The 27171-nt window shown below is 49.7% G+C and overlaps 4 protein-coding genes across 5 annotated transcripts in view; 2 read left to right on the top strand and 2 right to left on the bottom strand.

Annotated features, from left to right (window-relative positions):
- Positions 1-1781, bottom strand: part of katnb1 (katanin p80 (WD repeat containing) subunit B 1) — a 10542-nt gene extending 8761 nt beyond the window's left edge. For both annotated transcript variants that reach the window (XM_070856563.1, XM_070856572.1), the window contains exons 1-3: positions 1647-1781; positions 891-1021; positions 183-313 (exon numbers count right to left, since the gene is read on the bottom strand). In XM_070856563.1, the coding sequence (XP_070712664.1) occupies positions 183-313; positions 891-930 (171 nt within the window). In that variant the 5' untranslated portion in view covers positions 931-1021; positions 1647-1781. The remainder of the gene's footprint in view (positions 1-182; positions 314-890; positions 1022-1646) is intronic.
- A 743-nt stretch (positions 1782-2524) lies between these two features.
- cog8 (component of oligomeric golgi complex 8) lies at positions 2525-7088 on the top strand. Its single transcript, XM_070856583.1, has 5 exons — positions 2525-2876; positions 3679-3886; positions 4480-5304; positions 5392-5560; positions 5880-7088. The coding sequence occupies exons 1-5, from the start codon at positions 2548-2550 to the stop codon at positions 6179-6181; spliced, it is 1833 nt and encodes a 610-aa protein (XP_070712684.1). The 5' UTR covers positions 2525-2547; the 3' UTR covers positions 6182-7088.
- A 126-nt stretch (positions 7089-7214) lies between these two features.
- Positions 7215-12298, bottom strand: nob1 (NIN1 (RPN12) binding protein 1 homolog). The gene is made up of 10 exons (XM_070856611.1): positions 12225-12298; positions 11578-11710; positions 11075-11208; positions 10178-10249; positions 9911-10051; positions 9436-9576; positions 8867-9058; positions 8680-8777; positions 8023-8167; positions 7215-7591 (listed from the first exon to the last, which is right to left on the bottom strand). Exons 1-10 carry the CDS (start codon positions 12291-12293, stop codon positions 7322-7324), a joined length of 1395 nt encoding a protein of 464 aa, XP_070712712.1. The 5' UTR covers positions 12294-12298; the 3' UTR covers positions 7215-7321.
- A 450-nt stretch (positions 12299-12748) lies between these two features.
- On the top strand, positions 12749-27039 carry wdr59 (WD repeat domain 59). Its single transcript, XM_070856516.1, has 26 exons — positions 12749-12832; positions 13361-13410; positions 13894-14029; positions 14139-14224; positions 14516-14596; positions 14782-14819; positions 15105-15193; positions 15298-15414; positions 15736-15813; positions 16010-16166; positions 16417-16496; positions 16580-16709; positions 17055-17161; positions 17437-17601; positions 17697-17792; positions 18426-18530; positions 18667-18788; positions 19016-19169; positions 22302-22435; positions 22762-22843; positions 23269-23381; positions 23895-24042; positions 24560-24650; positions 24753-24864; positions 24941-25083; positions 25789-27039. Exons 1-26 carry the CDS (start codon positions 12779-12781, stop codon positions 26022-26024), a joined length of 2904 nt encoding a protein of 967 aa, XP_070712617.1. The 5' UTR covers positions 12749-12778; the 3' UTR covers positions 26025-27039.
- Positions 27040-27171: the final 132 nt, after the last annotated feature.

Here is a 27171-nt window from a genome sequence, read left to right as displayed (position 1 = left end):
CACACAGACACACACACACACACACACACACACAGACACACACACACACAGACACACACACACACACACACACACACACACACACACACAGAGACACAGACACACACACACACACACCTTGAGATAAACTGATTCTGGTGGGATCACAGCAGACCACATCAGAAGTGGAGTCCAGGCCTCACCATGATGCAGTTGGCCTTGCTGACGGCCCAGATGTTCACCCTGCAGTCCTCCCCTCCTGTGGCCAGCAGGCGGCCGGAGCTTTTCGCCAGAGCCAAACAGGAAACGCTGCTGGAGTGAGCCTCGAACTCCTCTGTACAACAACACGGGGAGGACTAATTCAGCTCTGTTCTGTCTGAGATGATGCTGCAGGTGCTGGCTACTCAGTTCAACTTCTTCACTGAGACCTTTAAAAGGACAGCTCCACTGTTTTTTAATGATCTGTACATATTCTGGTGTCTAAATGACTGGAAGGAACAAAGAGTGTTGGAGTTGGAAATGGACCTGGAAGATCCTTCTGGTTTAACCACAAACAGCACACACACCAGACTACATTCACTAAAACAGGGATTTTAGAGCTGCTGCCTCCATCAGGTAGTCTGTCAGTGTTATTGTGTGACTTTGGTGTTTTAGAGGTTAGTTCTGATCCAACTAACCCTTTAAGACAGTTATGTGTTCTTTGAGGTAAAATGACCATCTGAAGCTAACTTGTTGTACATATTAGTCCTTTCGATAGCTGGTGAAGGGAGGATACTGCAGCAGAAATAGCAACATCTCTGACAGTTACCACAGTGTTTCTGCCCAGAGGACTCAAAGTTTACAAGAACACTTTCAGTTACACCAGATGAGCTCTGATGCCACACAGCCGAGGTGAAGTCTGTTTTACTCACGCAGCCTCCATGAGATCTTGGTGCTGCTGGCAGCAGCCATACTGGGCTCACTGGGAGACGGGCCGCCTCGGTTCAGCTGCTGGTTTCTGAAGTCCGGACTGGATCACTGAGGACAGACATCAGCTTCTCACCTGCAGAGACACAATCACACCTGAGCTGACAGAGAGGCGTGAACCGTCCTGTTTTCCTCTCGTACTTCCAGCTACAGTGTCCAGTATCTACTAGTTATAGTGAGTCTGCTGTCACAACAGGAAGTGATTAACACATTGACACAGGTGTAGAATCCTGTCTGCCAGTCTAGTGAATCTGTTTCTACTCTGTGGTATTTCTGCTTCTACTGAAGCTCAAAATCTGAGTCACGTTACTTCTAACACACAACTTCACTAACCTGATGCTCACTTTATTACGTTTCTTCAAAAACACAATTACACTAATTTAATCAAGCGTCACTCTCCGCGACAGATTAACGTTAGTTAGCCAAGTTAACTCACACTAAAAGGCTGGAAAGTAACTTCAGCCGGTTGTTGATTAGACTTAGAGTCACTAGTGGCGGCTGGTGAACTGGATTACTGGTGTTAACGAACACTTGCTAACGTTAGCTAGCAGTTAGCTAACTAATGAAAAGTCAACTAGCAGAGGTTAGCTAATTAAAGCTAGCTGTTAGCAGAGGCTAGCTAATTAAAGCTAGCTGTTAGCAGAGGTTAGCTTATTAAAGCTAGCCGTTAGCTGGGGTTCTGTTAAAAACGGCCACTTTACCTCCGTCCGTCCGCCGCCGTCAATCATGTGAGTGACCGCGGAGGTTAAAGTTTAAAAGTTAAACCGGCGGCAGCTCGTTAACGTAGTTAATCTGTCTGAGGAGCTGATGACAACTTGTTGACAGTCTGGTTTCTCCTCGGCTGCAGCTTAGCAACAACCTGCTCACTTCCGCTGACGTCACACCGTACTTTTTTACAATAACTTTATTAACAACAGAAACAGTTCAATTCATTTTACTTCCTTTACTTTTTTCAGCTGCTGCAAGAAGCAAATTTGCTGGTAATCAATCAATAAAGGCTTATCCTATCTTATCTGATATCTTATCACAGATATTTGAATGTGTTTGACGCCGTTTCTCACTATTTACACCAATTTTTCCAAAACAAACAGTAACAGGAAAAGAATCAGCAGGTGAATCCAGAAGGAAAAGTGGTCTGAAGTGGATCTATGAACACTGAATAACAACAAGAGAAAGAAATCCGGGGATCTAGATCAGTTATCAGATTGATCCATTCCTGAATGAAATGATTAAACAGGGTCACACTGATGGGATGTTCTGGACAACAGGACAATAAACCAGACAGCTTTGACTGAGACATAAAGTGAAGAAGATGAAGAAATAAATATCCAGATATAGAGAGAATATCTAGAGAAGTATAAATGTATAATAACTGTCAAAGGAGGCGTTGATAATAACCAGCAGGGGGCAGCAGCGTCTAATCCGCCAAATCCAGAGAAGAAGAAGCAGCAGTAGGAACCCGGAAGTGTTTGTCAACACTGTCACCGCTTGTCTGCTAACAGAGAACAGAAGTGACTTCTGTGAGACAGTTTGAGTGCAACACATCATAAACCGGTAAATAAACAGCAGCAGCTCTCCTTGTCGGTAGTCGGAGCTTCCAACATGGCGGCGGTGGACGTGGAGGACGAGAGTATCCTGGCGTCCATCTTTAAGGACAGCTTCCCGGACAGCTGGAGGGACAACCCGGACTTCGCGGCTTACCTGTCCGAGCTGAGCTCCTTCGGGGTGGAGAAGCTGAGCCGGGAGCCGGAGCGGCTGGCGGAGGAGCGGGCTCAGATCCTGCAGCAGACCCGGGAGCTGGCCTTCTCCAACTACCAGACCTTCATCCGCACCGCAGACTGCACCAAGCACATCTACCGGGACTTCGGCCGGGTGGAGGGCAGCGTGTCCCGGCTGCTGGACAAGCTGCCCGGCTTCGGGGAGAGATGCAGGTCAGTGCTGCTGAGTGAGGGAAACACCCCCAGAGCCCCGGACCTCCAGGTGGTCCCAGACCTCCAGGGGGTCCCAGACCTCCAGGGTAACTTCCTGGTGATTAGTGTGGTAATGAAATTAAAGTATGACTGTGTGCTCACACTCTCATCGCCACTAAAGAACAGTTAACTCTGAAAGGGTCATAAAGCTCTCCTCAACTCCACCAGACTCCATTGACAAAAACTGTAATTTTACTTTGACTTTGTGCATCTTGGTTGTTTAAAGGGTTAATGGACTGACACACACAATGACACAATTAATTGAGACATCAACAGATGTTTCATTTCTCTATTCAAAGGCCCCAGATTCAGTGACAAAATCACACATTTTACTGAAGAGAAGACAGGAGCTGCTGCTCTAAAATCCCTGTTTTAGTGAATGTAGTCTGGTGTGTGTGCTGTTTGTGGTTAAACCAAAAGGATCTTCCAGGTCTCTCTCTGTAGGGATCCTTTCCATGATGCTGTCACACACTTAGAATAACACTCTGATCCTGTCAGTGGATCAAACAAGCTCTACTTAATCTTGAGGGCCCCAGTTTGTAGTTAATGTGAGAATTTACTGGTTTCCTTGGTTTCATTTGATAGTAAACTGAAGCTCTTAGACGGGGGCCCTCAGTGAAAGGCAGGTCCTTTCTGGAGCAGAGAGGCGTGATACCGACAGAATAAGTCGACTGTGTGTGTGTGTGTGTGTGTGTGTGTGTGTGTGTGTGTGTGTGTGTGTGTGTGTTCGTGTGTGTTCGTGTGTGTTCGTGTTCGTGTTCAGGGGGTTCATGAAGGAGGCGGAGGAGATCGGAGCCAGCCGCCGGATGAACAGCCTCACATTGAACCGGCACACAGAGATCCTGGAGATCCTGGAGATCCCTCAGCTCATGGACACCTGCGTCCGCAACGGCTACTACGAGGAGGCTCTGGAGCTGGCGGCGTACGTCAAGAGGCTGGAGAGGAAGCACTCCTCTCTGCCGGTCATCCAGGTGAGTCCTCGCTAACTGACAGCACTGAACTCAGCGCTTGATTTTGGGGAGAAGAAGAAAGATCTGCAGGCTGTGAGGTGGTGAGGTACTAAAGTCCAAAGTGACGTCTTCAAATGTCTTGTTTTCTTGGACCAACAGTCTAAAACCCAAAGAGATTCAGTTTAAAGGAGAATTCTGGTGCTTTTTACACCAAACTCCATTTACAAAAACATCAGTTTTACCAAGCAGAACACAGGAGCTGCTCTGCTGCTGCCTCAAGTCAGTTTGTGTTATTTTGTTGGAGTCTGGACAAACTTTTTAAAACACCAAAGTCCCACATTAACACAAACTACCTGATGGAGGCAGCAGCAGAGCAGCTCCTGTGTTCTGTGAGCTAAAATCAGTGTTTTTGTGAATGGAGTCTGGTGTGTGTGGTGGACAAACAGAAAACACTGGACTTCTCCTTTAAAATAAAAGCAAACAGAGAAAAACAGAAACTCCTCACAGATGACCTGAAACCAGAGGATGTTCAGCAGTTTTTCTCTGTTTTCACTTGTAAAATGAGTGAAACGCTCGATGGATGCAGATTAACGTTCTGCTGACCGTCTCTTCAGGGGATCGTGCGTGAGGTGCGTCAGTCGACTCAGCTGATGCTCAACCAGCTGCTGCAGCAGCTGCGCAGCAACTCTCAGCTTCCTGTCTGCCTGCGCGTCATCGGTTACCTGCGCAGGATGGACGTGTTCACGGAGGCGGAGCTGCGGGTGAAGTTCCTGCAGGCCCGCGGCACCTGGCTGCACTCCATCCTCGCCGCCGTCCCCGACGACGACCCCTACTTCCACATCACCAAAACCATCGAGGCCTGCAGAGTCCACCTGTTCGACATCATCACCCAGTACAGGGCCATCTTCTCCGACGAGGACCCGCTGCTGCCCCCCGCCGGCGGGCAGCTGGCGGTCAACGAGGCCGCCATCTTCCACGGCTGGGTGGTGCAGAAGGTGGCCGAGTTCCTGGAGACGTTAGACAGGGACCTGCAGCGGGGCGTGGGGGGCCGCCTGGACTCCCTGCTGGGTCAGTGCATGTACTTCGGCCTGTCCTTCAGCAGGGTGGGGGCGGACTTCCGCGGGCAGCTGGCGCCGATGTTCCAGCGGGTGGCGGCGGAGACGTTCCGCGGCGCCGTGCAGGAGGCGGTGGAGAAGTTCCAGGAGGACATGAACCTGTACACCCTCATCGCCCTGCCCTCGGTGCTGGGGGGGACCATCCCTCCCGTGGCCCCCGGCCCCCAGCCCGGCACCCTGCAGCCCCCCATGTCCCTGCTGGACTTCCAGCCGCTGGCTTGTTTCCTCAACAACATCCTGACCGCCTTCAACGACCTGCGGCTGTGCTGCCCCGTCGGACTGGCTCAGGACGTCACCGCGGCGCTGGAGGACGCCCTGAAGCTGGTGAGTTCCTGTCAGGTGACCAGGCGGATCCGGTCCGGTCCGGTCCGGTCGGCGTGCTGATGGTTTGTGGTTCTTGTTTCCCGTCAGGTGACCCGTCAGATCCTGGTGTTCCACCGGGCCGAGGAGTCGGCCTTCAGCAGCAGAGAGAAAGAGCTGTTCGTCCAGTTCTGCTGCGCGTTCGCAGACGACCTGCTGCCGTTCCTCAACCGCTGCCTGCAGCTGCTGTTCCCCCCCGCACAGCTCGCCCTCATCCTGGGTGAGCTTCCTGTTTCCTGTTTCACACCGTCAGGGTCACCGTTCACTCAGACGACTAAGAATACTAAAGTGAGCGTCGCTGTGAGCAGCTGAGGTCAGATCCTCTGAGTCCTCCTCCTCACTGACGGAAGCTTCTCCATCACCCAGAACACCGTCAGCTTTCTACACTGTCTGATTTAAATGAAACCTGCTTCGTGTGTGTTTACTGCCGTCACAGCTCATTTATGTTTCTAATCAATATTTCATAGTGGTTAAAACTCTCAGCGTGGATGCTCTGATCATGTGACTGACGTGTGGCCCCGCCCCTGGTTGTTCTGCAGGTGTTCCTCCCACTCAGCTGCACCGCTACAGCAGTTTGGGCCGCATCCACCTCGCCGCCGTCCTCGAGCCGCTGGACTTTGTGCTTCCAGAGAGAGAGACGCTACCGGCGGCTCCGGAGCTGGACCTCAGCGCCGACCTGAGCGGCCTGACGTTCGAGACGCGGCCCAAAGAACCAGAAACGGATCCGGAGGTCACGGCGGGACGTCCGGACCCCACAGAGACCCAGTCCGGCGTCAGAGACTCTGAGCCTGAAGGACGGGACGAAGAGACGACACCAGACCAAGAGTTTTCTCAGCAGTGATGATTTAACGCTCCTGTCTGGACTCTGACCTGGTGGTGACATCTTAGATACTCTGAGTGATTCAGAGCTTGTTTACTGTAACTTCAACATCTTCTGACTGTCCAGGGGGGGAGACTTTAGTCAGCCAGCTGAAACCACAAATAAAGTGGCTCCACTGTTTCCTGATCCTGATCCCTACAGAGAGAGATCTGGAAGATCCTTCTGGTTTAACCACAAACAGCACACACACCAGACTACATTCACTAAAACAGGGATTTTAGAGAACAGGACACAGGAGCTGCTGCTCTGCTGCTGCCTCCATCAGTCAGTGTGTCTGTGTGACTTTGGTGTTTTTAAGGGTTCGTTTGATCTGAACTGACCCTTTAAAACACAAAAGTCATTCAACAACACAAACATACTCATCAGCAACTGCTTTGTTCTGTGAGGTACAATTATTGTTTTTGTCACTGGAGTCTGGTGGCTCTACTACCGGACCAATTCCAAAACCTTTTGTCCCTACCAGTCATTTAGGCACTGAAATAATAATAATAATAAAACACAGAAGTTATCCTCTATCATGTGTAACTACAGTGAAATCACAGGTGTCCTACACTCAGCTCTGCACCTGAACGCCTCCTGTGTATCATTTTCTTCCTCTCAGCTGTTCAAAGTGCCTTCATGTCATGTCAGCTCATCTTTAAAGGACCAGTCCGGTGTTTCTGTGTGGTCAGTGTGCACACAGGCCCTGGGGGTGTTTAGCTTAGCTTAGCACAAAGACTGGCAGCAGGGGGAAACTGTTAGCCTCCTCCCCCCTAAAGTGTTGGACTGTTCCTTTAAAGGATCTGGACTGAAGGATTATCTGAAAGTCCCACATGCGTCTGTACGTTTACATGAGATTTAAGAAATTATTAAATCCATATGGACTCTGTGTCTGTCTGCCTGTCTGCCTGCCTGTCTGTCTGTCTGTGTGTCTGTGTGTCTGCCTGCCTGTCTGCCTGTCTGTCTGCCTGTCTGTCTGTCTGTCTGTCTGTCTGTGTGTCTGAAGCAGCGGATGTTAAGGTAAACATTTATTGGGACAGTGTTGGATACATTATGGTCACTGAGGACTGAAGTGATTTCACTTTAGGTTTAAAGGGCCGAGTCCAAACGTCCGTCGGCTCTTCACTTGGTCTTGACGAACTTCTTGTGGGTGGCGTTGGGGTTGACCCTCCTCCGGCCCCCCCCGCGCCGGCCGTCTCTGATGTGGAGGTTCGCCGCTCGGCTGTAGACGTCGTTCTCGCAGAAGGGCGACGCTCCGGCGGCGTAGTCCGGGTCGAACACGTCCGTCTTCTGACGAGCTTTGCGGGAGAGTCTCTGCTGGGGGAAGCGCTGGTCCTCCACCAGGTGGGGGTTATCGCCGTGTTTCCCTCCCCGAGGAAGAGGCAGCGAGTGCTGGACAACAGCAGAGGGGGGAGGGGGGGTTACAGGGAGGGGGGGGGTTACAGGGAGGGGGGGTCACAATAAGGCTTCACATCAGACATCAGACAGGGAGCTGAAGCTGTGAGTGTGTGTCTGTCTGTCTGTCTCTCTCTCTCTCTGTGTCTCTGTCTCTGTCTGTCTCTCTCTCTCTGTGTCTCTGTCTCTGTCTGTCTCTCTGTCTCTGTCTGTCTCTCTCTCTCTGTGTCTCTCTGTCTGTCTCTCTCACTCTCTCTGTGTGTCTGTCTGTCTGTCTCTCTCTCTGTGTCTCTCTCTCTCTGTCTCTCTGTCTGTCTGTCTCTCTCTCTCTCTGTGTCTCTCTCTCTGTGTCTCTCTGTCTGTCTGTCTCTCTGTCTGTCTGTCTGTCTGTCTCTCTGTCTGTCTGTCTCTCTGTCTGTCTGTCTCACCTTCAGCCCTCTTGGGTTCAGAACCTTCTGGTTTTTGGAGAAATGCATCTGCCGGCTGCCGTCGTCACAGATGGTCACAGCCACCTTCTTCAGAGTTCTGTTCCCACAGTGAGAACAGAACACTTTGGTCATGGTGCTCGTCGTCCTGAAGAGACAGACAGACAGACAGACAGACACACAGACAGACAGACGTTAACTGATGAAGCTAACGTTAGCATGCTAACATCTACACCTCTGTTGGTAACCAGGAAGGTTGCTGGGAGAAAAATACTCAGACGTTCTGATCTCAGATCAGATTTACAGTCAACACATTTATTAGGTCACATGTCATGAAGGTCGTCCTCTGCAGGCGTCACAGCGAGTGTTTGTTCTGATCATTAATCTGATGTATTTATTAACCCCTGCTGTGCTGCTGTTTAATAATCAGCCTGGAGGATTTAAGCTAATGCTAACAGCATTCACTGAAATAAATCATAAAGTCAGCTAGCTTAGCATAACCAGCCGTTCCTCGGTCTGATGCTGCAGCGACTTCCTGTTTACAGAGCTCGTTGCTCCTGATTGGACGGCGCTACGGATGTTTCCTAGCAACAGATTGACACATCTGTACGGCCTCGAGCGGCTGAGACACCGGCGGCTCTGATCTCTCAGCGGACTCACTTGAAGCAGGCGTGACACCTCAGGATGTAGTTCCTCGCCTGCTTGATCAGCATCCCGTTGACGGCCAGAACATGAAGGCCGATCTGGATCAGGACGTTCTGCAGAGACGACACATCAGAAAACATCAGCAGCTTCTTCGTCAAGCAGAAAGGCTGCGGACAGGTGACATCACAGGTGCGTCTGTTACCTGCATGGCGAAGTCGGTGGTCAGACATCCGACTCTGACATCAGCAGGAGCCGTCCAATCAGCAGAGTCCATCTTCACCTGTTTGATGTTACTGGGAGTGATCCACCCACCTCCGTCCTCCTCCTCCTCCTCCTCCTCCTCTGATTGGCTCTCTGGCTCCTCTGTCTGTGACGTGGAGACGCCGTCGCCTTTCTTCAAACAAACAAACCGAAACAGTCACGACCTGCTGCTGTCGTCCAATCAGAGAGGTTTAACCACAGACAGCACACACACCAGACTACATTCACTAAAACAGGGATTTTAGAGCTGCTGGTTAGTTTGTGTCAATTCAGATCCAAACTAACCGTCAAAAACACCAAAGTCACACAAACACACTGACTGATGGAGGCAGCAGCTCTAAAATCCCTGTTTTAGTGAATGTAGTCTGGTGTGTGTGCGGTTTGTGGTTAAACCAAAAGGATCTTCCAGGTCTCTCTCTGTAGGGATCCTTTCCATGATGCTGTCACACTCCACAAACAGGATCCAGGTTTAAAATATCTGCTTTGAAACTGAACGGTTGTTAAACTCACCAGTAGATCCAGCAGCTCGTCGTCGATGGACGGCAGCGGCGCTCTCCAGAAGTGGAAGCTGTTGAACTCGTCGCCGTCAGAAGTCGTCTGTTTGTCCGTCTGCTGCCGTTTGTTCTTCGCATTCAAAACCTCCACCGGATCCTGAGGAGACAAACGTTTAACCACAGTCGTCCTCACTGGTTACACACATTTACACACATCCTGGAGCAGCAGAACAACAAAAGAAAACAGCTGATGAATGCGAACGCTGTCCTGGTGAGCCTGATGGAGGCTACACCTGCACAGGTCTATCGATAGAGAGAGACAGGTCTATCGATAGAGAGAGACAGGTCTATCGATAGAGAGAGAGACCTTTAACCATAAACAGCCGTTCTATGGCTCTCTGCACACACACCAGACTACATTCACTAAAACAGGGATTTTAGAGCTGCTGCCTCCATCAGGTAGTGTGTGTGTGTTAAAACTGTTTCCTCACCAGTAGATCCAGCAGCTCGCTGTCGATGGACGGCAGCGGCGTTCTCCAGAAGTGGAAGCTGTTAAACTCGTCACCGTCAGTCGGGTTCGATGTTTCCGTCTCAGTTTGAGTCTGTCGGACGCTCAGACTGCTCTCAGACTTCTGAGGAGGCATCAAGGAAAAAACCCAGTGAGACACTCGATCAGTCTGACTGTGAGATGTTTCTGAGATGAAACCCGTGGGGAGGGACTAGCAGGCCTGCAGGGGTCAGACTATCGCCTGGTTTACCTTGGAGGGGAGGTGGAATCCTGCAACGTTGACGGGGGTCTCTGGGTGGCGCTGTGTGCTGTGAATATGAACCTGAAACAGAAAAGATTCAGACGTCACTCTGAGGAAAATCTACAGTCGACCAGCTGATCGAGAAGCTGGAAGTCTGCTTTTCCATGGATGTACAGAGAGGGGGGTTATGGGTAACGGTAAATCTAACCACCAGGTTATCTTCTACCAGAGCAGGAGGCTTTTTATCACTGTTGTCTTGTCTGTTAGTGTTGATCCTCTCTGTCCACATCCTGGTGTGTGAGTGACTGGTAGGTAGTAAAAGTGTTGGAACTGGTCCAGTAGATCACCTCAGCCAGCAGACACCAAACGGGCTGCAATGGCTGCAACGTGATCCTTTGGGACAACTGCACCTGATCACAGTAGGTCCACTAGAAGAGCTTGTTTGATCCACTGACAGGCTCAGAGTGTTATTCTAAGTGTGTGACAGCATCATGGAAAGGATCCCTACAGAGAGAGACCTGGAAGATCCTTTTGGTTTAACCACAAACAGCACACACACCAGACTACATTCACTAAAACAGGGATTTTAGAGAACAGGACACAGGAGCTGCTGCTCTGCTGCTGCCTCCATCAGTCAGTGTTTGTGTGTTATAGTGTGTTACATTAATATTGTGGGACTTTGTTTGTCCAGAATTCAGCAAAATAACACAAAACAAATAAGCATACGAGACAGAAGCAGACCAGCAACTCTTGAGTCCTGAAAGGTAAAATGATTGTTTTTGTGAATGGAGTCTGGTGTGTATCTCTGTAGGGATCCTGTAGGAATGTTGGACACCCACAGTTTGTCCACCTGGAGGAGCAGGTCTTCAGCTGTCAGGTGAGAGTGTTTCTCCGGCGCTCAGGTACCTTGACCTCGGGCTCCTTCTTCAGGTGCTGGGAGCCGACGTGCTCCAGCTCCAGCTGGTAGGTCAGAGCCAGGACCTTGATGTCGGTGGCCGACAGACTCGGGTAGTCTCCTGTCTTCTTGGAGAAATCTGTCACTGAGAGACACACACAGTTCAGACAAGTGGTGCGTTCAGGGTCTGGTGTGGTTTACCCAGTGTGATGTGTTCAGGGTCTGGTGTGGTTTACCCAGTGTGATGTGTTCAGGGTCTGGTGTGGTTTACCCAGTGTGATGTGTTCAGGTCTGTTGTGGTTTACCTAGTCTGATGTGTTCAGGGTCTGGTGTGGCTTACCCAGTGTGATGTGTTCAGGGTCTGGTGTGGTTTACCCAGTGTGATGTGTTCAGGTCTGTTGTGGTTTACCTAGTCTGATGTGTTCAGGGTCTGGTGTGGCTTACCCAGTGTGATGTGTTCAGGGTCTGGTGTGGTTTACCCAGTGTGATGTGTTCAGGGTCTGGTGTGGTTTACCTAGTCTGATGTGTTCAGGGTGCGGTTCTTTAAAGTGCAGCTGGTACGGCAGGAAGGCCAGACTCCTCCTGGTGGGTTTGTCTCTGATCTCGTCCACCACATCTTTCAGCGTGTAGATGTTTCTGCCGATTTCCTGAAACACAAACGTCTAATCTCAACATCTCACCTGTGTGAGGTCATGTGACCTGCTGGCTTTTCAAACACTCACTGCAGCTGATTTCTGTAACCTGAACGTTGCACCTGCTCTCATCAGTGACATCATCATGTTGGGGGACAGACTGACTGACAGTCCTGTGACATCATCACCTGCTTTGGTGTGACTGAAGCTTTGAGTCATTTGTCACCTTCGTCACATGTAAAGAATAAACCATCATCACCATCATCATCATCATCACCATCATCATCATCAGTGGCCTGGCTGAGAACTGAGACAGGAGATGATCATCTGCAGCTCTTAATAAAACCAGCGTTTAAAGGCACAGTCTGGTGTTTATCAGCAGCTCCAGCTGAGGGCCTCCATCAGTCAGCTTCACCTCTCTACAGATTCACTGACGGACTCCGCCGAAGCTAACGAGGCTACAAGCTAACTGTCCGGAAGTTACTTCATTAAAAACGTGTTTACGGTTCAAACATGAGTTTAATCTCACCTGGAGAGGAGCTTTCTTCAAAAACGCTCCAGCATCTGCGACAACATGTTCCACCAGGGTAGGCGCCATCTTGGATCGATGACCACCAGCTGGACCGACCAATCAGAGGAGGTGGAACGGTCTCGTGACAACAGAACACGGAGAAACCTGACTCCTTAATTAAAGTAGTTTTAAATGAGATTTTATCGTATTAATTGTGTAAATTGTGCTTTAAATGTGGACAATAGTTGACTTTTCTTTTGAACTTGCTCCTCTTCGTTGTTAAATAGCATCGTTGTGCTCTGTTTACACATTTCTAACATTAGGTTGTGTTTTTAGGATAAAAAGGTGCTTTGTAACAGTAATATTTAAACCAAACTGTTGTTATTGCCAGATTAATATCTAATTTTGAGAAATATGCCTTTACTCGCCGTAGCAAGTCTACAGTTTACGGTATTGTTCGGTATATTTACGAGAATCATTTTGTTTTTCCGTTTTTCCCCAGAGGTCCTGAACGCAGCGTCACGGCTCTCTGCGGTCACGTGACGTTTGTTGACGGTAGAGGACGCAGGAAGATGGCGGCGCGCTGGAGCAGCGAGAATGTGGTGGTGGAGTTTCGGGACGCTCAGGTGTTTGTGTCAGCACTTCATCGACTTCATTGATTTGATCGATTATTGATTTGAGTTACTGATGCAGCTCTGAACCTGCCGTGGTTTGTGACGGGAGGAAATGGAAAATAATCAATAAATTGGGACGAACAGTGATGAAAAGTTATTTTTAGCTTTAAAACCAGATTTTTGTGCAGAATCGATCAAATCCATCAACAGGAAATTAACCGACAACAGATGTGTTTAATTGATGGTTTAAATCATTCTGTTTTCCTCTGATTGACTTTTTTCACTTTCCTTTATTTAATATAAGAAGCGAAGTGAATCAGATGATCAGTTAATGATCAGAGAAAAGCAGCTGAAGCACAAAGATTATTATTATTATTATTATTAGAAGACAGACGCGGTTCATCTCCTGTTTCTACCACAGGAATAAAGTGATGGAGTAAATGAATGTGGACATTCAGAGGAGATTTAATCCAGTGTTGTATTTACCCTTCATCTCCTCCTCCTCCTCCTCCTCCTCCTCCTCCTCTGTCTGTGCTCCAGGCCACCGCCATGTCAGTGGACTGTCTGGGCTCACACGCCGTCCTGTCCGGGTAAGGAGGCACTGTCCCTGAACGCACCACAGATGTTTATGTGTGTGTGTGTGTGTGTGTGTGTGTGTGTGTGTGTGTGTGTGTGTGTGTGTGTGTGTGTGTGTGTGTGTGTGTGTGTGTGTGTGTGTGTGTGTGTGTGTGTGTGTGTGTGTGTGTGTGTGTGTGTGTGTGTTCCTCTTCAGCTCTCAGACTTCTTCCAGCAGCTCTAATTAGTTCAATAATACTTTAACTAAACTTTGGTACGTTTAACTAATAACTTGTTATTTTACTGATTCAGGTTAAAAATACAAACACATGAATAAAGATTATTTAAAATGAGCTGAAACTTTACTGATAACATGATGACATCAGGGGCAGGGGGGTCCTGGGGGGTCCTAGGGGGTCCTGGGGGGTCCTAGGGGGTCCTGGGGGGTCCTAGGGGGTCCTGGGATGAGGCTTTGGACTCAGTGTGATTGTGGTGTTGTTGCTGTAAACGTGTTTCAGGAGGCGTTTCCTGTACATGGTGAACCTGGAGGCTCCGTCTGAACCACAGAAGAAGATCAGCCGGCAGAGTAAGTGGGACGTGGGGACGGTCCAGTGGAACCCTCACAGGTCCGAGTCCCACGTGTTCGCCGCCTCGGTGAGTCAACGACGAACCAACACCAACGAGGAAGAACAATGTTTGTTAGTGTTTCTGAGCGTGTGTGTGTGTGTGTGTGTGTGTGTGTGTGTGTGTGTGGGGTCCTCAGAGTAACCAGCGTGTGGATCTGTACTCGTGGAGGGACGGCAGCGGAGAAGTTCACACCTCCCTGCAGGGACACACCCGGGTCATCAGGTGACAAATCAAACACACCTCTCACTCTCTGTGGTGTGTTCAAGGACTAATGGACTTGTTCCTGACTGTGCTGTGTTCAAGGACTCTTAGATGTGTTCATAGACTCTCTCTGATGCCTTCAGGGACTGACTGAGTGTTCCGAGACTCACTGTGATGTGTTCATGGACCTACTGCAGTGCATCCTCTGACTCTGTGTTCAGGGACTTACTGTGCTGCGTTCGCTGACTCTCTGGTGTGTTCAGGGACTCACTGTGCTGCGTTCGCTGACTCTCTGGTGTGTTGTGTCCTCAGTGATCTGGACTGGTCCTGGTTCGAGCCTGAGCTCCTGGTCACCAGCTCCGTGGACACCTACATCTACATCTGGGACACCAGGTGAGTGGACGGCCGTGACAGCTGTTCTGGAGCTTTCCATCGTACCACATGACCTTCATCGGCAGGTGGACCGTTGGTGATTCACAGAGAAAACGTCAGATTGACTTTAACACCAATAATAATGTGCAGAATCAGAGAATGTTTTTCCATCAGACTCTTCTCACACTTCCTGTTTGGCTCCTCAGAGACACTCGGAAAGCCACGGTGGCGCTTTCTGCTGTCGGTGAGTATTTAAAGGACCAGGCCGCCCGTTTTTATTCCTGATCAATAGTTCACTTTGTACATTGATCTCAGCCTGCAGAGACACAGTCAGTGTTTGACCAGCTTTAAGGTTTAATCAGAGCTATTAGTATTATTATTAGTAGTATTATTGAAGCTGTCCTCTTGGTGTGTTCAAGGACACTTTGACATGTGAGGCTGGATGTGCTCTGCATGTTGTTCAGGCCGGTTTGGTTAAACACAATCAGGAAGTCGTAATAAAAGCGCTCTCTGTGTCTCTGCTGTCCAGCCGGGGCGTCTCAGGTCAAGTGGAACAGGAAGAACCAGTACCTGCTGGCGTCCAGTCACGATGGTGACGTCCGGATCTGGGATAAAAGAGTGAGTGTGTGTGTTATCTGACACACCGTTAGCTGCTGTGTGTGTGTGTGTGTGTGTGTGTGTGTGTGTGTGTGTGTGTTCACGTCCGTCTGATCTCTGAGCAGAAGCCCAACACGGCGGTGGAGTACGTGGCGGCTCACCTGTCGAAGATCCACGGCCTCGACTGGCACCCAGACAACGAGTTCATCTTCGCCACGTCGAGCCAGGACAACTCAGTGAGGGTGAGAAAACCGAGCCGACTCAAACGCAACACGCAGGCCACTCAGAGTCGAGGAGAAACGATCTGGTTTTCTAAAAGTAACGAGCAGATGAACGAGGAGTGGGTCCACACCTGACTGATCGTTATGATCGTTACTGACTTGAGCCTGAAGAGCTCTGAGGAGAAGTGGACTGATTCATGACGTGACACAGGAGAGCGCGCGGTGCCTTCAGGGACCTAACGTGTGACTAGAGGACTGAAGACGCCGTGCTGACTGCTGTCCTCACCTGGTCTCTGCCAGCAGGAGCTAACCTGTGTGTTCTCTGTCTTGGTGCGTGTGTAGTTCTGGGATTACCGACAGCCCAGGAAGTACCTGAACATCCTGTCCTGTCAGGTGCCGGTGTGGAAGGCCAGGTACACGGTGAGCGTCAGCACCTGATATATACCTAACCTCTTTAAGGTCTTTAAGGAAGAGAAGGACAGTTCTGTTTGTCTCTTCTTCTGACAGAAGATATTTAGTGTTTAATCTTTTCCTAAACCCGACCCTCCTGTTTCTGACAACTGAGAGTGTGTGTGTGTGTGTGTGTGTGTGTGTGTGTGTGTGTGTGTGTGTGCAGCCGTTCTCCAACGGTCTGGTCACCGTCATGGTTCCTCAGCTGCGGAGGGAGAACAGTCTGTTACTGTGGAGCACGCTCGACCTCAACAGCCCCGTCCACGCCTTCGTCGGACACGACGACGTGGTGCTGGAGTTCCAGTGGAGGCCGCAGAAAGAAGGTGACCAATCACACACGTCACCTCTTCACTGCAGCTCCCTGAAACACATGTTTTATTTTATCATGAAGGATTCCAGAAAGTCTCTGTGCTAAGCTAAGCTAAGCTAAGCTAGGCTAGGCTAGGCTAGGCTAGGCTAGGCTAAGTTGTACCGGACGGTGAACCCAGTGTCCTACGTGTCTAAATGCTGATTCACGGTGTAAAGAATGGTGTCTGTAGAGGATGAGCTGGTTGTGTTCTGTCGGCTCTCCAGGCTCGAAGGATTACCAGCTGGTCACGTGGTCCAGGGACCAGACTCTGAGGATCTGGAGGGTGGATCCTCAGCTGCAGAAGGTGAGCGTGCCGCCTCAGAGAGACGAGCGTCCTCCGGCCCCGGGGTCACGCTGACGTCTCTCTGTGTTGTTGTCGTCGTGCAGCTGTGTGTCAGCGACGCGGTGGAGGACCTGATGGAGGGGATGTCTCTCACCGCAGAGTCCGACAAGTCTCTGTCGTCTCAGGAGCCCGACGGTCAGCACGGCGCCGGGCCCAGCGCCGACAACCTGCAGGGTGAGAGACCTGCAGTTCGTCCCTCTCCGTTCACATCCTGGTGTGACTGTTAGGATCCAAGGCACAAACACACAAACACACTTTCTGACTGTCTGTCAGTCTGGTGGGTTTGACAGAGGAACTAACTAACTATAACTAACTATAACTAACTAACCACCAGACTCCACTGACAAAGAGTCGTTTTACCCCCCAGGAGCTTGTCTGTGTTCCTGTGAGACTTTGGGGTTTTAAAGGGTCAGTTTGGATCCACATGAATCCTTTAGAACACCTGCTCTCAGAGGATCCAGGGGTTTTAATCTGTCGTACTGTGTTGGACCGCCTCACCAGTCTGCTGTCGTCCCTCAGATCAGGACGGCGCTCTGGGCTCTGGAGCGGCGGGTTCAGGTGTCCCTCAGACGCTGCAGCAGGAGTTCTCTCTGGTCAACCTGCAGATCAGAAACGTCAACGTGGAGGTGAGACTGTGACCGACTGCTGTTCAATCAGCTGCAGATCCTTTCAGACAACCTTTCATCAGTCAACTCATTTTATCGATTCTTATGGTTTTCAGCTTCTTTATCATCTTAGCCTGCAGGAATATCTGCCTTTTCAAAATAAAAGCAGTTCTGTTTTTACTCATTTAGTAGCATTTCCATCTTTTAAATGCAAACTGTGAACGCACACACCAGAGCAGGGACGATCAGAGGGCAGGGGGCAGGAGACTGTCAAACAGGAAGTGCTTTTTGTCCAGATGGACGCGGTGAACCGCAGCTGTGTGGTGTCGGCTCACTTCGGCAGCCATCAGGTTCACCTGGTGGTCAAGTTCCCCGCTCAGTATCCCAACAACGCCGCGCCCACCTTCCAGTTTGTCTCCCCGACAACCATCCCCTCCGCCATGAAGACCAAGATCCAGAAGGTACGGACGCTCCTGAACGCACCACAGAACCCCCCCACACCTGCCTGTTTTTGACTAAATAAAAACTAAATAACTCCTGATGTTCTTCCACTCAGACTCTGACCGACACGTCTCTGCAGAAGGTGAAGAGGAACCAGAACTGTCTGGAGCCTTGTGTCCGACAGCTGGTGTCCTGTCTGGAGTCAGACATGGTGAGGACACACACACAGAGACACACACAGACACACACACACACACACACACACACAGAGACACACACACACACACACAGAGACACACACACAGACACACACACACACACACACACACACAGACACACACACACACACGTCACAGATTCTTCTTCTGTGGTGGCTCTCCTGTTAGTCACAGATTCTTCTTCTGTGGTGGCTCTCCTGTTAGTCACAGATTCTTCTTCTGTGGTGGCTCTCCTGTTAGTCACAGATTCTTCTTCTGTGGTGGCTCTCCTGTTCGTCACAGATTCTTCTTCTGTGGTGGCTCTCCTGTTAGTCACAGATTCTTCTTCTGTGGTGGCTCTCCTGTTCGTCACAGATTCTTCTTCTGTGGTGGCTCTCCTGTTCGTCACAGACATGAAGCCAATGGAAACAAACGTTCAGTCACATTCTCTTGAAATGTGGTTGACGTGTGACTCATCTGTCTGCTGTGAGTGAGGCTGACTGATGTGTCTCTGATGTCGGTGTTCTTTGGATAAATGACGTCATTCCTTCATTTGATGCAGACTTTTGGCAGCCAAAAATAAAATGCTTGCCTTCCACAGTGGAAAACGTTTGCGGCGTCTCTTTAAGGCGTGTTTCCTCTCTCAGACGCAGGAGGACGGTCCGGCGTCCGGCCCCTTCATCCTGTCCAACCCCGTCACTCCGGCCCTGCAGGCGTTCCCCCGAGTCACCAACACCTACGGCTCCTACCAGGTGACAACCAGACACAGACGGGACGAGCGAGGAGCGTCTCTAACACCTCTAACACCTCTAACACCTCTAACACCTCTAACACCTCTAACACATCACCCAGGACCAGCTGAAGTCGTCTCTCTCTTTGTCTCTCCAGGACGCCAACATCCCGTTCCCTCGGACCTCCGGAGCTCGTTTCTGTGGCACCGGCTGTCTGGTTTACTTCACCCGGCCAATCACAATGCACCGCTCGGCCCCGCCCACTGAGCCCACCCCCAGGTAAGGACACACCCAGGTGTTCTCAACAGGAAGGAGATCCTATAACTCATGAACTATTGACAGTAATTCTTCAGTTAGAGGAGGATTCAGTCAGTGGAGCTGTTTTTAACACTGGTAATGTCACTGGGATCAGCTCGACGTGTCCACAGATACAAACCTCAGTCTGTGTGTGTGTGTGTGTGTGTGCGTGTGTGTGTGTGTGTGTGTGTGTGTGTGTGTGTGTTCAGGTCCCTGTCAGCTCTGTCGGCCTATCACAGCGGCGTGCTGACGCCGATGAAGATGCGTTCAGAGTCTCAGAGCGCTCTGCGGCTGTACAGTGGAAGCCCGACTCGCTCTGATAAAGACACCGTGTCCATCTCCTCCTTCTACTATAAAGAACGGGTGAGACACACACACACACACACACACACACACACACACACACACTCTCTCTCTGCTGATGTGTGACTAAATAAAGGAGTGAGCATGTTTCTATCCATTAACTCTCTACCTTTGGAGTCTGAAGGTGGAGAAACGACCAGAAGCAGAAAAAGAATATTACAGCTCCAACAAATCATTTTGTTTTATTATCTGTTCATCACTTATTTAGTTTTAGAAGGTAAAGGAACATGTCTCTGTGGCGTCACATCCCCTTTACCCACTCATTTGGGTCCTTTCTGTACATATTCTGGTGTTCTGGTTGGAATCGATCCAGTAGATCCCTACAGAGAGAGACCTGGAAGATCCTTTTGGTTTAACCACAAACAGCACACACACCAGACTACATTCACTAAAACAGGGATTTTAGAGAACAGGACACAGGAGCTGCTGCCCCCATCAGTCAGTGTGTTTGTGTTGTTGTGGGACTTTGGTGTTTTAAAGGATCAGTTTGGATCCAACACAAGATTTGTGTAACACTGACAACACAAACAGACGGACTGATGGAGGCAGCAGCAGAACAGCAGCTCCTGTGTAAAAGTAGTGTTTTTGTAAATGGAGTCTGGTGGGTTTGAAGAGAGCGATATAACGACTGTTTGAGGTTAAACTAAGACCCACAGTGGCAGAAATGACGCGTTTAAATACAGAAATCAGATTCTGAACTAATTTTGGCACTTTGAATTTGTCCTGCTGTCTGTCAGTACTTCTGTCATTAATGAACTTCCATGCAAAGACAGTAATGAGGGGTCCTGTCTCACCTGCACAGCTTCAGGTGTCCTCTGTGAAGCTCCGCCTTCTTCACAGTACACATTCCCAGGAAATACCCTGAGCCGACATGTAGTTTGGGAGTACTGGGAATGTGTGATGTCTCTCCGTGTCGCTGTCCGTTTCCCTGATGGTGTCTGTTTGATTGTTTTGTCTTTATCTCTGGCCAATCACCTGCCCCCATGCTGCTATGGGCCACTCCCTCTTCCTATTCTCCTCCAATCAGAAGCTCCCAATCTCTGCCTCCCGCCGCTGGTCTGTCCAAACCGTCTGTGATTGGCCGGTACTGAGCTCCGTCCATCCCTCCTCCCTCTTTCCTCTCATTACTAAAAACGCCCAACAGATAAACTCACATCACGTGTCCTGAATGTGAATCTGCTTCTTTACTTCAAAACATCACCAATGAGCGTCTGCATCCAGTGAAGTAGAACAAAGTGTAACATAGTTTACAACAGACATAAATCCTGTTCCATTACTGAGAGAACAGCAGTAAAGGAGAACGCTGGTGTGTCTAACCCTGGGCCCCTCTCTACGTCCTGGGGTCTAAATGACTGGTGGGTACTAAAAGTGTTGGAATTGGTCCAGTAGATTGTAATGGGATTTTTAATGGGTCAGTTTGGATCCAGATTAACCCTTTAAAACAGTCACACAACAACACAAACACACTGACTGATGGAGGCAGCAGCAGAGCAGCAGCTCTAAAATCCCTGTTTTAGTGAATGGAGTCTGGTGTGTGTGCAGAGAGCGATATAACGGCAGTTTGTCTCTGCACACACACCAAACTACAGTCACACAAACATTTTACCCTATAGAACAGCTGGTCTGCTGCTGCCTCCGTCAGTTTGGTGTTTTAAAAGCTTAGTTAGACAATATTTGTCTGACACAGGAACACAAACTAACTGATCAAGGCAGCAGTGGACCAGCAACTCCTGTGTAAAGTGACTGTTTTTTTAATGGAGTCTGGTGCTTCTGAAGAACATTTAATTCAGTTAGTTTGTGTTACAGTGAGAGTGGCTGTGATCTGAACTGACCCTTTAAGTCCTGTGTGATGTTCAAATAGGACCCAGGTTTAAAAACACCAGATTTTTCCTTTGAACTCAACTTAATGATTCATGTGATGACCCTCTCAGTTTTTTATAGATTAATCTCACAGTCAGTATTAGCTGAGGGCTACATCTCCTGAACGTCCGTCCTTTAGCATGTAGCTCCGGCAGCTAGCATCATTAGTGACTGTTCACTGTTCATCTGAAAGCTCAGATTCAGAACACACGACTGTCCGTCTGCAGCTTTTAACCTTCACTAACATGTAACAGCAGCAGCAGATTCTGGGCTCCATCTGGATCTTTGTTTTGTTTAACTTCATTTTAAACACTTTCCAGGTAATTTGTCTGTTCAGGCTACAGATGAGTTTGTTATTGAACTGCAAACTAACCATGTGTTCACACTGCGAGCGCTCAGTCTGGTCTCCACTCAGCTGCTGCTGAGACACCAACAGGAACTCATTTAAATCATTTAAACCTAAATGCAAATTCTGGAGATGTCTCTAATTTTACAGTGTTCTGAGGATATTCATGGTCCCCAGAGGACACTTGAGATGAGATTTACAAACTCCCCTGTTTCTCCCCCTGGGTCCTCTCTGTCCACATCCTGGTGTCTGAATGACTGGTAGGTAGTAAAAGTGTTGGAACTGGTCCAGTAGATCAGCATCATGGAAAGGATCCCTACAGAGAGAGACCTGGAAGATCCTTTTGGTTTAACCACAAACAGCACACACACCAGACTACATTCACTAAAACAGGGATTTTAGAGAACAGGACACAGGAGCTGCTGCCTCCATCAGTCAGTGTGTCTGTGTTGTTGTGTGACTTTGGTGTTTTAGAGGATCAGTTCAGATGAAACATGATATTTATGAAACACACAATAACACAAAGAAACTCGAGGCAGCAGCAGACCAGCAGCTCCTGTGTTCTGTGAAAATTAGTGTTCTTGTCAATGGAGTCTGGTGGCTTTGAGAGAGGAGAACTTTCCTTTCTCTCTCTTCATTTGCTTCAAAGCCACCAGACTCCATTGACAAGAACACTAATTTTACATCACAGAACACAGGAGCCTGCTGCCTCCATTGGTCAGTGAGCTTATTCAGACAGCAGAATATGTGCACATGGAGCCCAAGTTTTCAAAAACAGAAATCTGAATCAGAGTCTCGCAGTGTGAAAAAGTCTCTTACAGTAATTTGTCATCCAGACCACTTTTAATCAGGTGGTGCTTTGTCTCCTCTGCGCATTCTGTCTCCCTCCTCTCGTCCGTCCGTCCGTCCGTTCTTCTTTCCCTCAGAAATCCAGGCGGTTCAAGACGAAGCGAGAGGGGGCGGACTACGGCGGCCGTCCCATCAAACTGGCCGGGAAGGTCATCATCCAGGAGATCTCCTGCCTGCTGCCCGTCCACAAGACTCTGGGAGAGAACTACATGTGAGCGTCACACAGCCTTCAGCACAGACGGTGTAACAGAGGGGGGTGTTTACCAAAGGGAGGGCTGGGCAGGTGTACCTCCTGTTACCTCTGGTTTATTAACTGGGAAGGTACGTCTGCATGATGGAAACACTGAGTAAGAGATTTTTAATTAACTTTCCTGACAGACAAAACCCAGAAACAAGTTCATGGCTGCTTAAAGTGCCGTGGATACGTCCCGTTCGCCAGGGTAGCCTGTCAATCACACGGTAGCCCCGCCCCCCACCCCCCCTCCTGGTCTAGTTCCTGTTCATGGGGCCGTAGCTGACTAAATGTTTTCTGTCCAGTCTGAACATGAACGACATCCAGGAGACGTGTCAGAAGAACGCAGCAGCAGCTCTGACGGTCGGACGAAGGGACGTCGCCAAGGTGACGCTTCTCTGGTTTAATCCTGTAACTGAGCTCAACATCTGTCTGTCTGACCTCTAACATCTGTCTGTCTGACCTCTAACATCTGTCTGTCTGTCCTCTAACATCTGTCTGTCTGACCTCTAACATCTGTCTGTCTGTCCTCTAACATCTGTCTGTCTGACCTCTAACATCTGTCTGTCCTCTAACATCTGTCTGTCTGTCCTCTAACATCTGTCTGTCTGTCCTCTAACATCTGTCTGTCTGACCTCTAACATCTGTCTGTCCTCTAACATCTGTCTGTCTGACCTCTAACATCTGTCTGTCTGTCCTCTAACATCTGTCTGTCTGTCCTCTAACATCTGTCTGTCTGACCTCTAACATCTGTCTGTCTGTCCTCTAACATCTGTGTGTGTGTGTGTGTGTGTGTGTGTGTGTGTGTGTAGGTGTGGGCCCTGGCGTCTGCGGCCACCAGTCAGGACCTGAGTCCAGACTCGGACCCGGACACAGAGACCCCCTGGGCCAGACACCCGTTTGGACGCCACCTGCTGGAGACTCTGTGAGTGTGTTTTGTTTCCTCCAGTCACAGATGAAGTCAATCCTCCGTCAGTCTTAGTTCCCCTCACACTGTGGTTTCCACTCCTGAACATAACAACACTTCATATTCTGTCAGTACGTCACTCAGTGTCTGGAGCCACACTGCAGATAATACGTACTGTCCCTTTAAAGGCCTCTGTTTGTTTGACTGGAGAAACAGATTAAAATGAGTTTCTTAGAGAGGAACAGACTGGACAGACTGGACTGGACAGACTGGACAGACTGGACAGACTGGACAGACTGGACAGACTGAACTGGACAGACTGGACAGACTGAACTGGACAGACTGAACTGGACAGACTGAACTGGACAGACTGAACTGGACAGACTGGACAGACTGGACAGACTGGACAGACTGAACTGGACAGACTGAGGGTCTCAGTGTGTCGAGCTGTTAAACGTCAGCTGAATGTGAGCTTACGAGGCGTTCAGGGTCCAGACTGAAGTCCGTCTGTCTGTGCGTCGGCCGGTCCAGGTTGGATCACTACAGCCAGATGAGTGACGTCCAGACTCTGGCCATGCTGTGCAGCGTCTTCAGGGCTCAGACGCCGGCGGCGGACTGTCACTCTCTGTACGGACACCACCCGTCACGCCCCATCTTCCCCCCCCACCACTCCAGATACGTAAGTCCTCACCGCCGTCACTTCACAGGTTTTATAGACATTTTGTGGAGCAGGTAACCGTCTCTCTCCTCTTAAACTGCCCCCCCCCCCACATGCAGGGGGTCATTTAGTCCATTTAACAATGTCTACACTAAAGCTAAATGACATGACGATGTGTTCAAATGTAATCTTGTAAAATGTAGTTTTTAGTGAGAAGCTTCCTAACATCACTTCTGAGCAGCTTATGAATCATAATTAAAACTACAAAAGCCAAGATTGTTTTAAACAAAGCAGAAGTTTAAATCACCACTGTCGACACATGGAGACGGTAATGAGATGAAAGCTGTCAGGACTGTGGACGGTTTGAATCATTGTTCAGGAGGTTGATGAATAAATAAAGAACAGTTGAATCATCTGGTCACTCAGGAGCAAAAATCAGTAATATTTATAATGAATTAATTATTGATAATTAACAGACTCCTGGCGGTCTGTCAGGTTCAGCTGCAGGAAGTGATGTAATAACGTGTCTGTTGTCCAGCCGAGCTACACGTCCAGCTCCGTCACCTCCATCAACTCGGGCTCCTGCTCCAGCACCTCCGACTCCATCACCACGACCACCTGGAACACAGGTGAGAGGCCGCAGCGCCGCACGCCGTACCGCCACGCCGCTGCAACTTAACGGGAAGTTCAGATTTCAGTCAGCCAATCAGAGGCTTTGTGCTCATTCGCAGGCGAGCACGCCAACCCCTGGGGCGAGTCCTCTCCCGACGACTATCGCTACGGCAACCAGGGCTACACCGATCCACGGGAACGGGAGCGAGAGCAGCACGACATGAACAAGAGGTCGGAGCCTCAGGCGTAGACCCGGTGTGTGCGCGTCATCGACGGCGCTCTGATGTCATTTCCTTTGCTCCCACAGACTGCTGGACCCCGCCAACATGCTGCAGTTTGATGACTTTAAGAAGTGTTATGGGGAGATCCTGTACCGCTGGGGGCTGAGGGAGAAGAGGGCCGACGTGCTCAAGTTCGCCTCCTGCCCTCCTGAACCTCACAAAGGCATCGGTACGTCACCCGCCGCTGCCTTCAAGGACACTCCGACACAACAGCTCTCACACAGACAGGCAGGCAGCACAGACGTTATTCCACCAGCTGACGTTTCAGTAACTGACTTCCTCAGAAAACTAGTTAGATCTTCCTTCATCAAAGCGTCTTGATGTTTTGATGAAGGAAGATTGAATTATGAATTATGGGATATCAGGTACTGTTACACTTCCTGTGTCTCCAGTCACACAGAAGCAGCTCCTCAAACTGACAGAGAAAAGTCTGTAGCTCCACCAGTCTGTAGCTCCACCGGTCTGTAGCTCCACCGGCCTGTAGCTCCACCGGCCTGTAGCTATAGCTGATGTTAGCCTGTAGCCACCTGTAGGTGTATAAGGTGTTGTAGGTGTACCAGGTGTATGAGGTGTACCATGTGTACCAGGTGTATGAGGTGTACCATGTGTACCAGGTGTACCAGGTGTATGAGGTGTACCAGGTGTATGGGTGTACCAGGTGTTGCAGGTGTACCAGGTGTTGCAGGTGTACCATGTGTACCAGGTGTTGCAGGTGTACCATGTGTACCATGTGTACCAGGTGTTGCAGGTGTACCATGTGTACCAGGTGTTGCAGGTGTACCAGGTATTGTAGGTGTACCAGGTGTATGAGGTGTACCAGGTGTACCAGGTGTACCAGGTGTATCCCACACTGACCCGTGCCGTCTCCCTGCAGAGTTCGGGCTCTTCTGCTGTCACTGTCGCAGTGAGGTCCGGGGGACCCAGTGTGCCTTCTGTAAGCGTCTGACCTTCCAGTGTGCCATCTGTCACGTGGCCGTTCGCGGCTCCTCCAACTTCTGCCTGAGCTGCGGTCACGGCGGTCACACCAGTCACATGATGGACTGGTTCCGCCGCCAGGACGAGTGTCCGGCCGGCTGCGGCTGCCACTGCCTGCTGCAGAGCACCTTCTGACCCCACCTGGACGCCCTGCGCACCGAAACCAACGCACCTGCTGAGAGGGGACGGGTCTGAGTCAGCTACTCCGTCGTGTGATCATGGAGGAGGCGTTCACAATGACGGACGGCGATGAGGACGTCCACGCCGTCACACCAGAGGACAGACTGCTGCTCACATCGTTCGTGATCCCCAGGGGATGGACCCTGACTCTCACCTGGACCACAAGTACTGAAGCCTGGAGGGTCCAACGCTATGAAGTTCCCGCTCCCCGGAGGACAGACTCACCTTGATGACATCACTGCAGGGGCTGAGGTTACCTGTGAGACCTCCGTCAGATCCTCCGTTTGTTTTCTACGTCTGATAATCTGTCATTATTTTCTTCATTTGATCATTTTAACTAACAATTTACAGACATTGTTTGGTTTCTCCATAAATAACTCAAACAACCGATCACTGAGTTCTCTAATCAACTAATCAATGACTTCACCAATTATCAACGACCCAACGTCACAACTCTGTGGTTAGTTCAGGTGTCTATAATAACAGCAGGACAGTCCAGCGTCTGTGGTTAGTTCAGGTGTCTATAATAACAGCAGGACAGTCCAGCGTCTGTGGTTAGTTCAGGTGTCTATAATAACAGCAGGACAGTCCAGCGTCTGCGGTTAGTTCAGGTGCCTGTGACTTCCGTCCTTGTAAGTTTCCACCTACAGAAAAGTACGTCACCCCCCCATCACTGGATGAGACCTGCGGCCAGACGGAGGGTTTGTGCTCAGAGATGATGATGAGTGACGGTGAGTGATGAGACGTTTACGTAGCGACGCTCTGGACCTCCTGCGGCCTGACGTGACTCACTGCTGCGTCAACACGTGATCACGTGACTGTTTTTAAATGTGAAGCAGATAGAAAAACTCTGAATTCTGCCTGTGAAGACGATGAAGACTGTTTGAGTAGTTTACACACGTACTCTATGTAAAATAACAATAATAACAATAAAGGTTTGTTTGAATTAAGTGTCATTTATACAAAAACATTCAATCTGAAGTCTGTCACATTTTACTGTCGTTTCCTTTAGCTACATTTTCTGCTCCACGACTGATGAAACTAAAGAACGCTGACTTATGTTCCTGCTAGATGAGTAGCAGTGACACGAGCATTAAGGATT

Source organism: Pempheris klunzingeri, chromosome 1, assembly GCF_042242105.1.
Source record: "Pempheris klunzingeri isolate RE-2024b chromosome 1, fPemKlu1.hap1, whole genome shotgun sequence".
NCBI lineage: Eukaryota > Metazoa > Chordata > Actinopteri > Acropomatiformes > Pempheridae > Pempheris > Pempheris klunzingeri.
The sequence above is the reverse complement of the archived record's forward strand: the minus strand, read 5'-3'. Positions and strand labels throughout refer to the sequence as shown.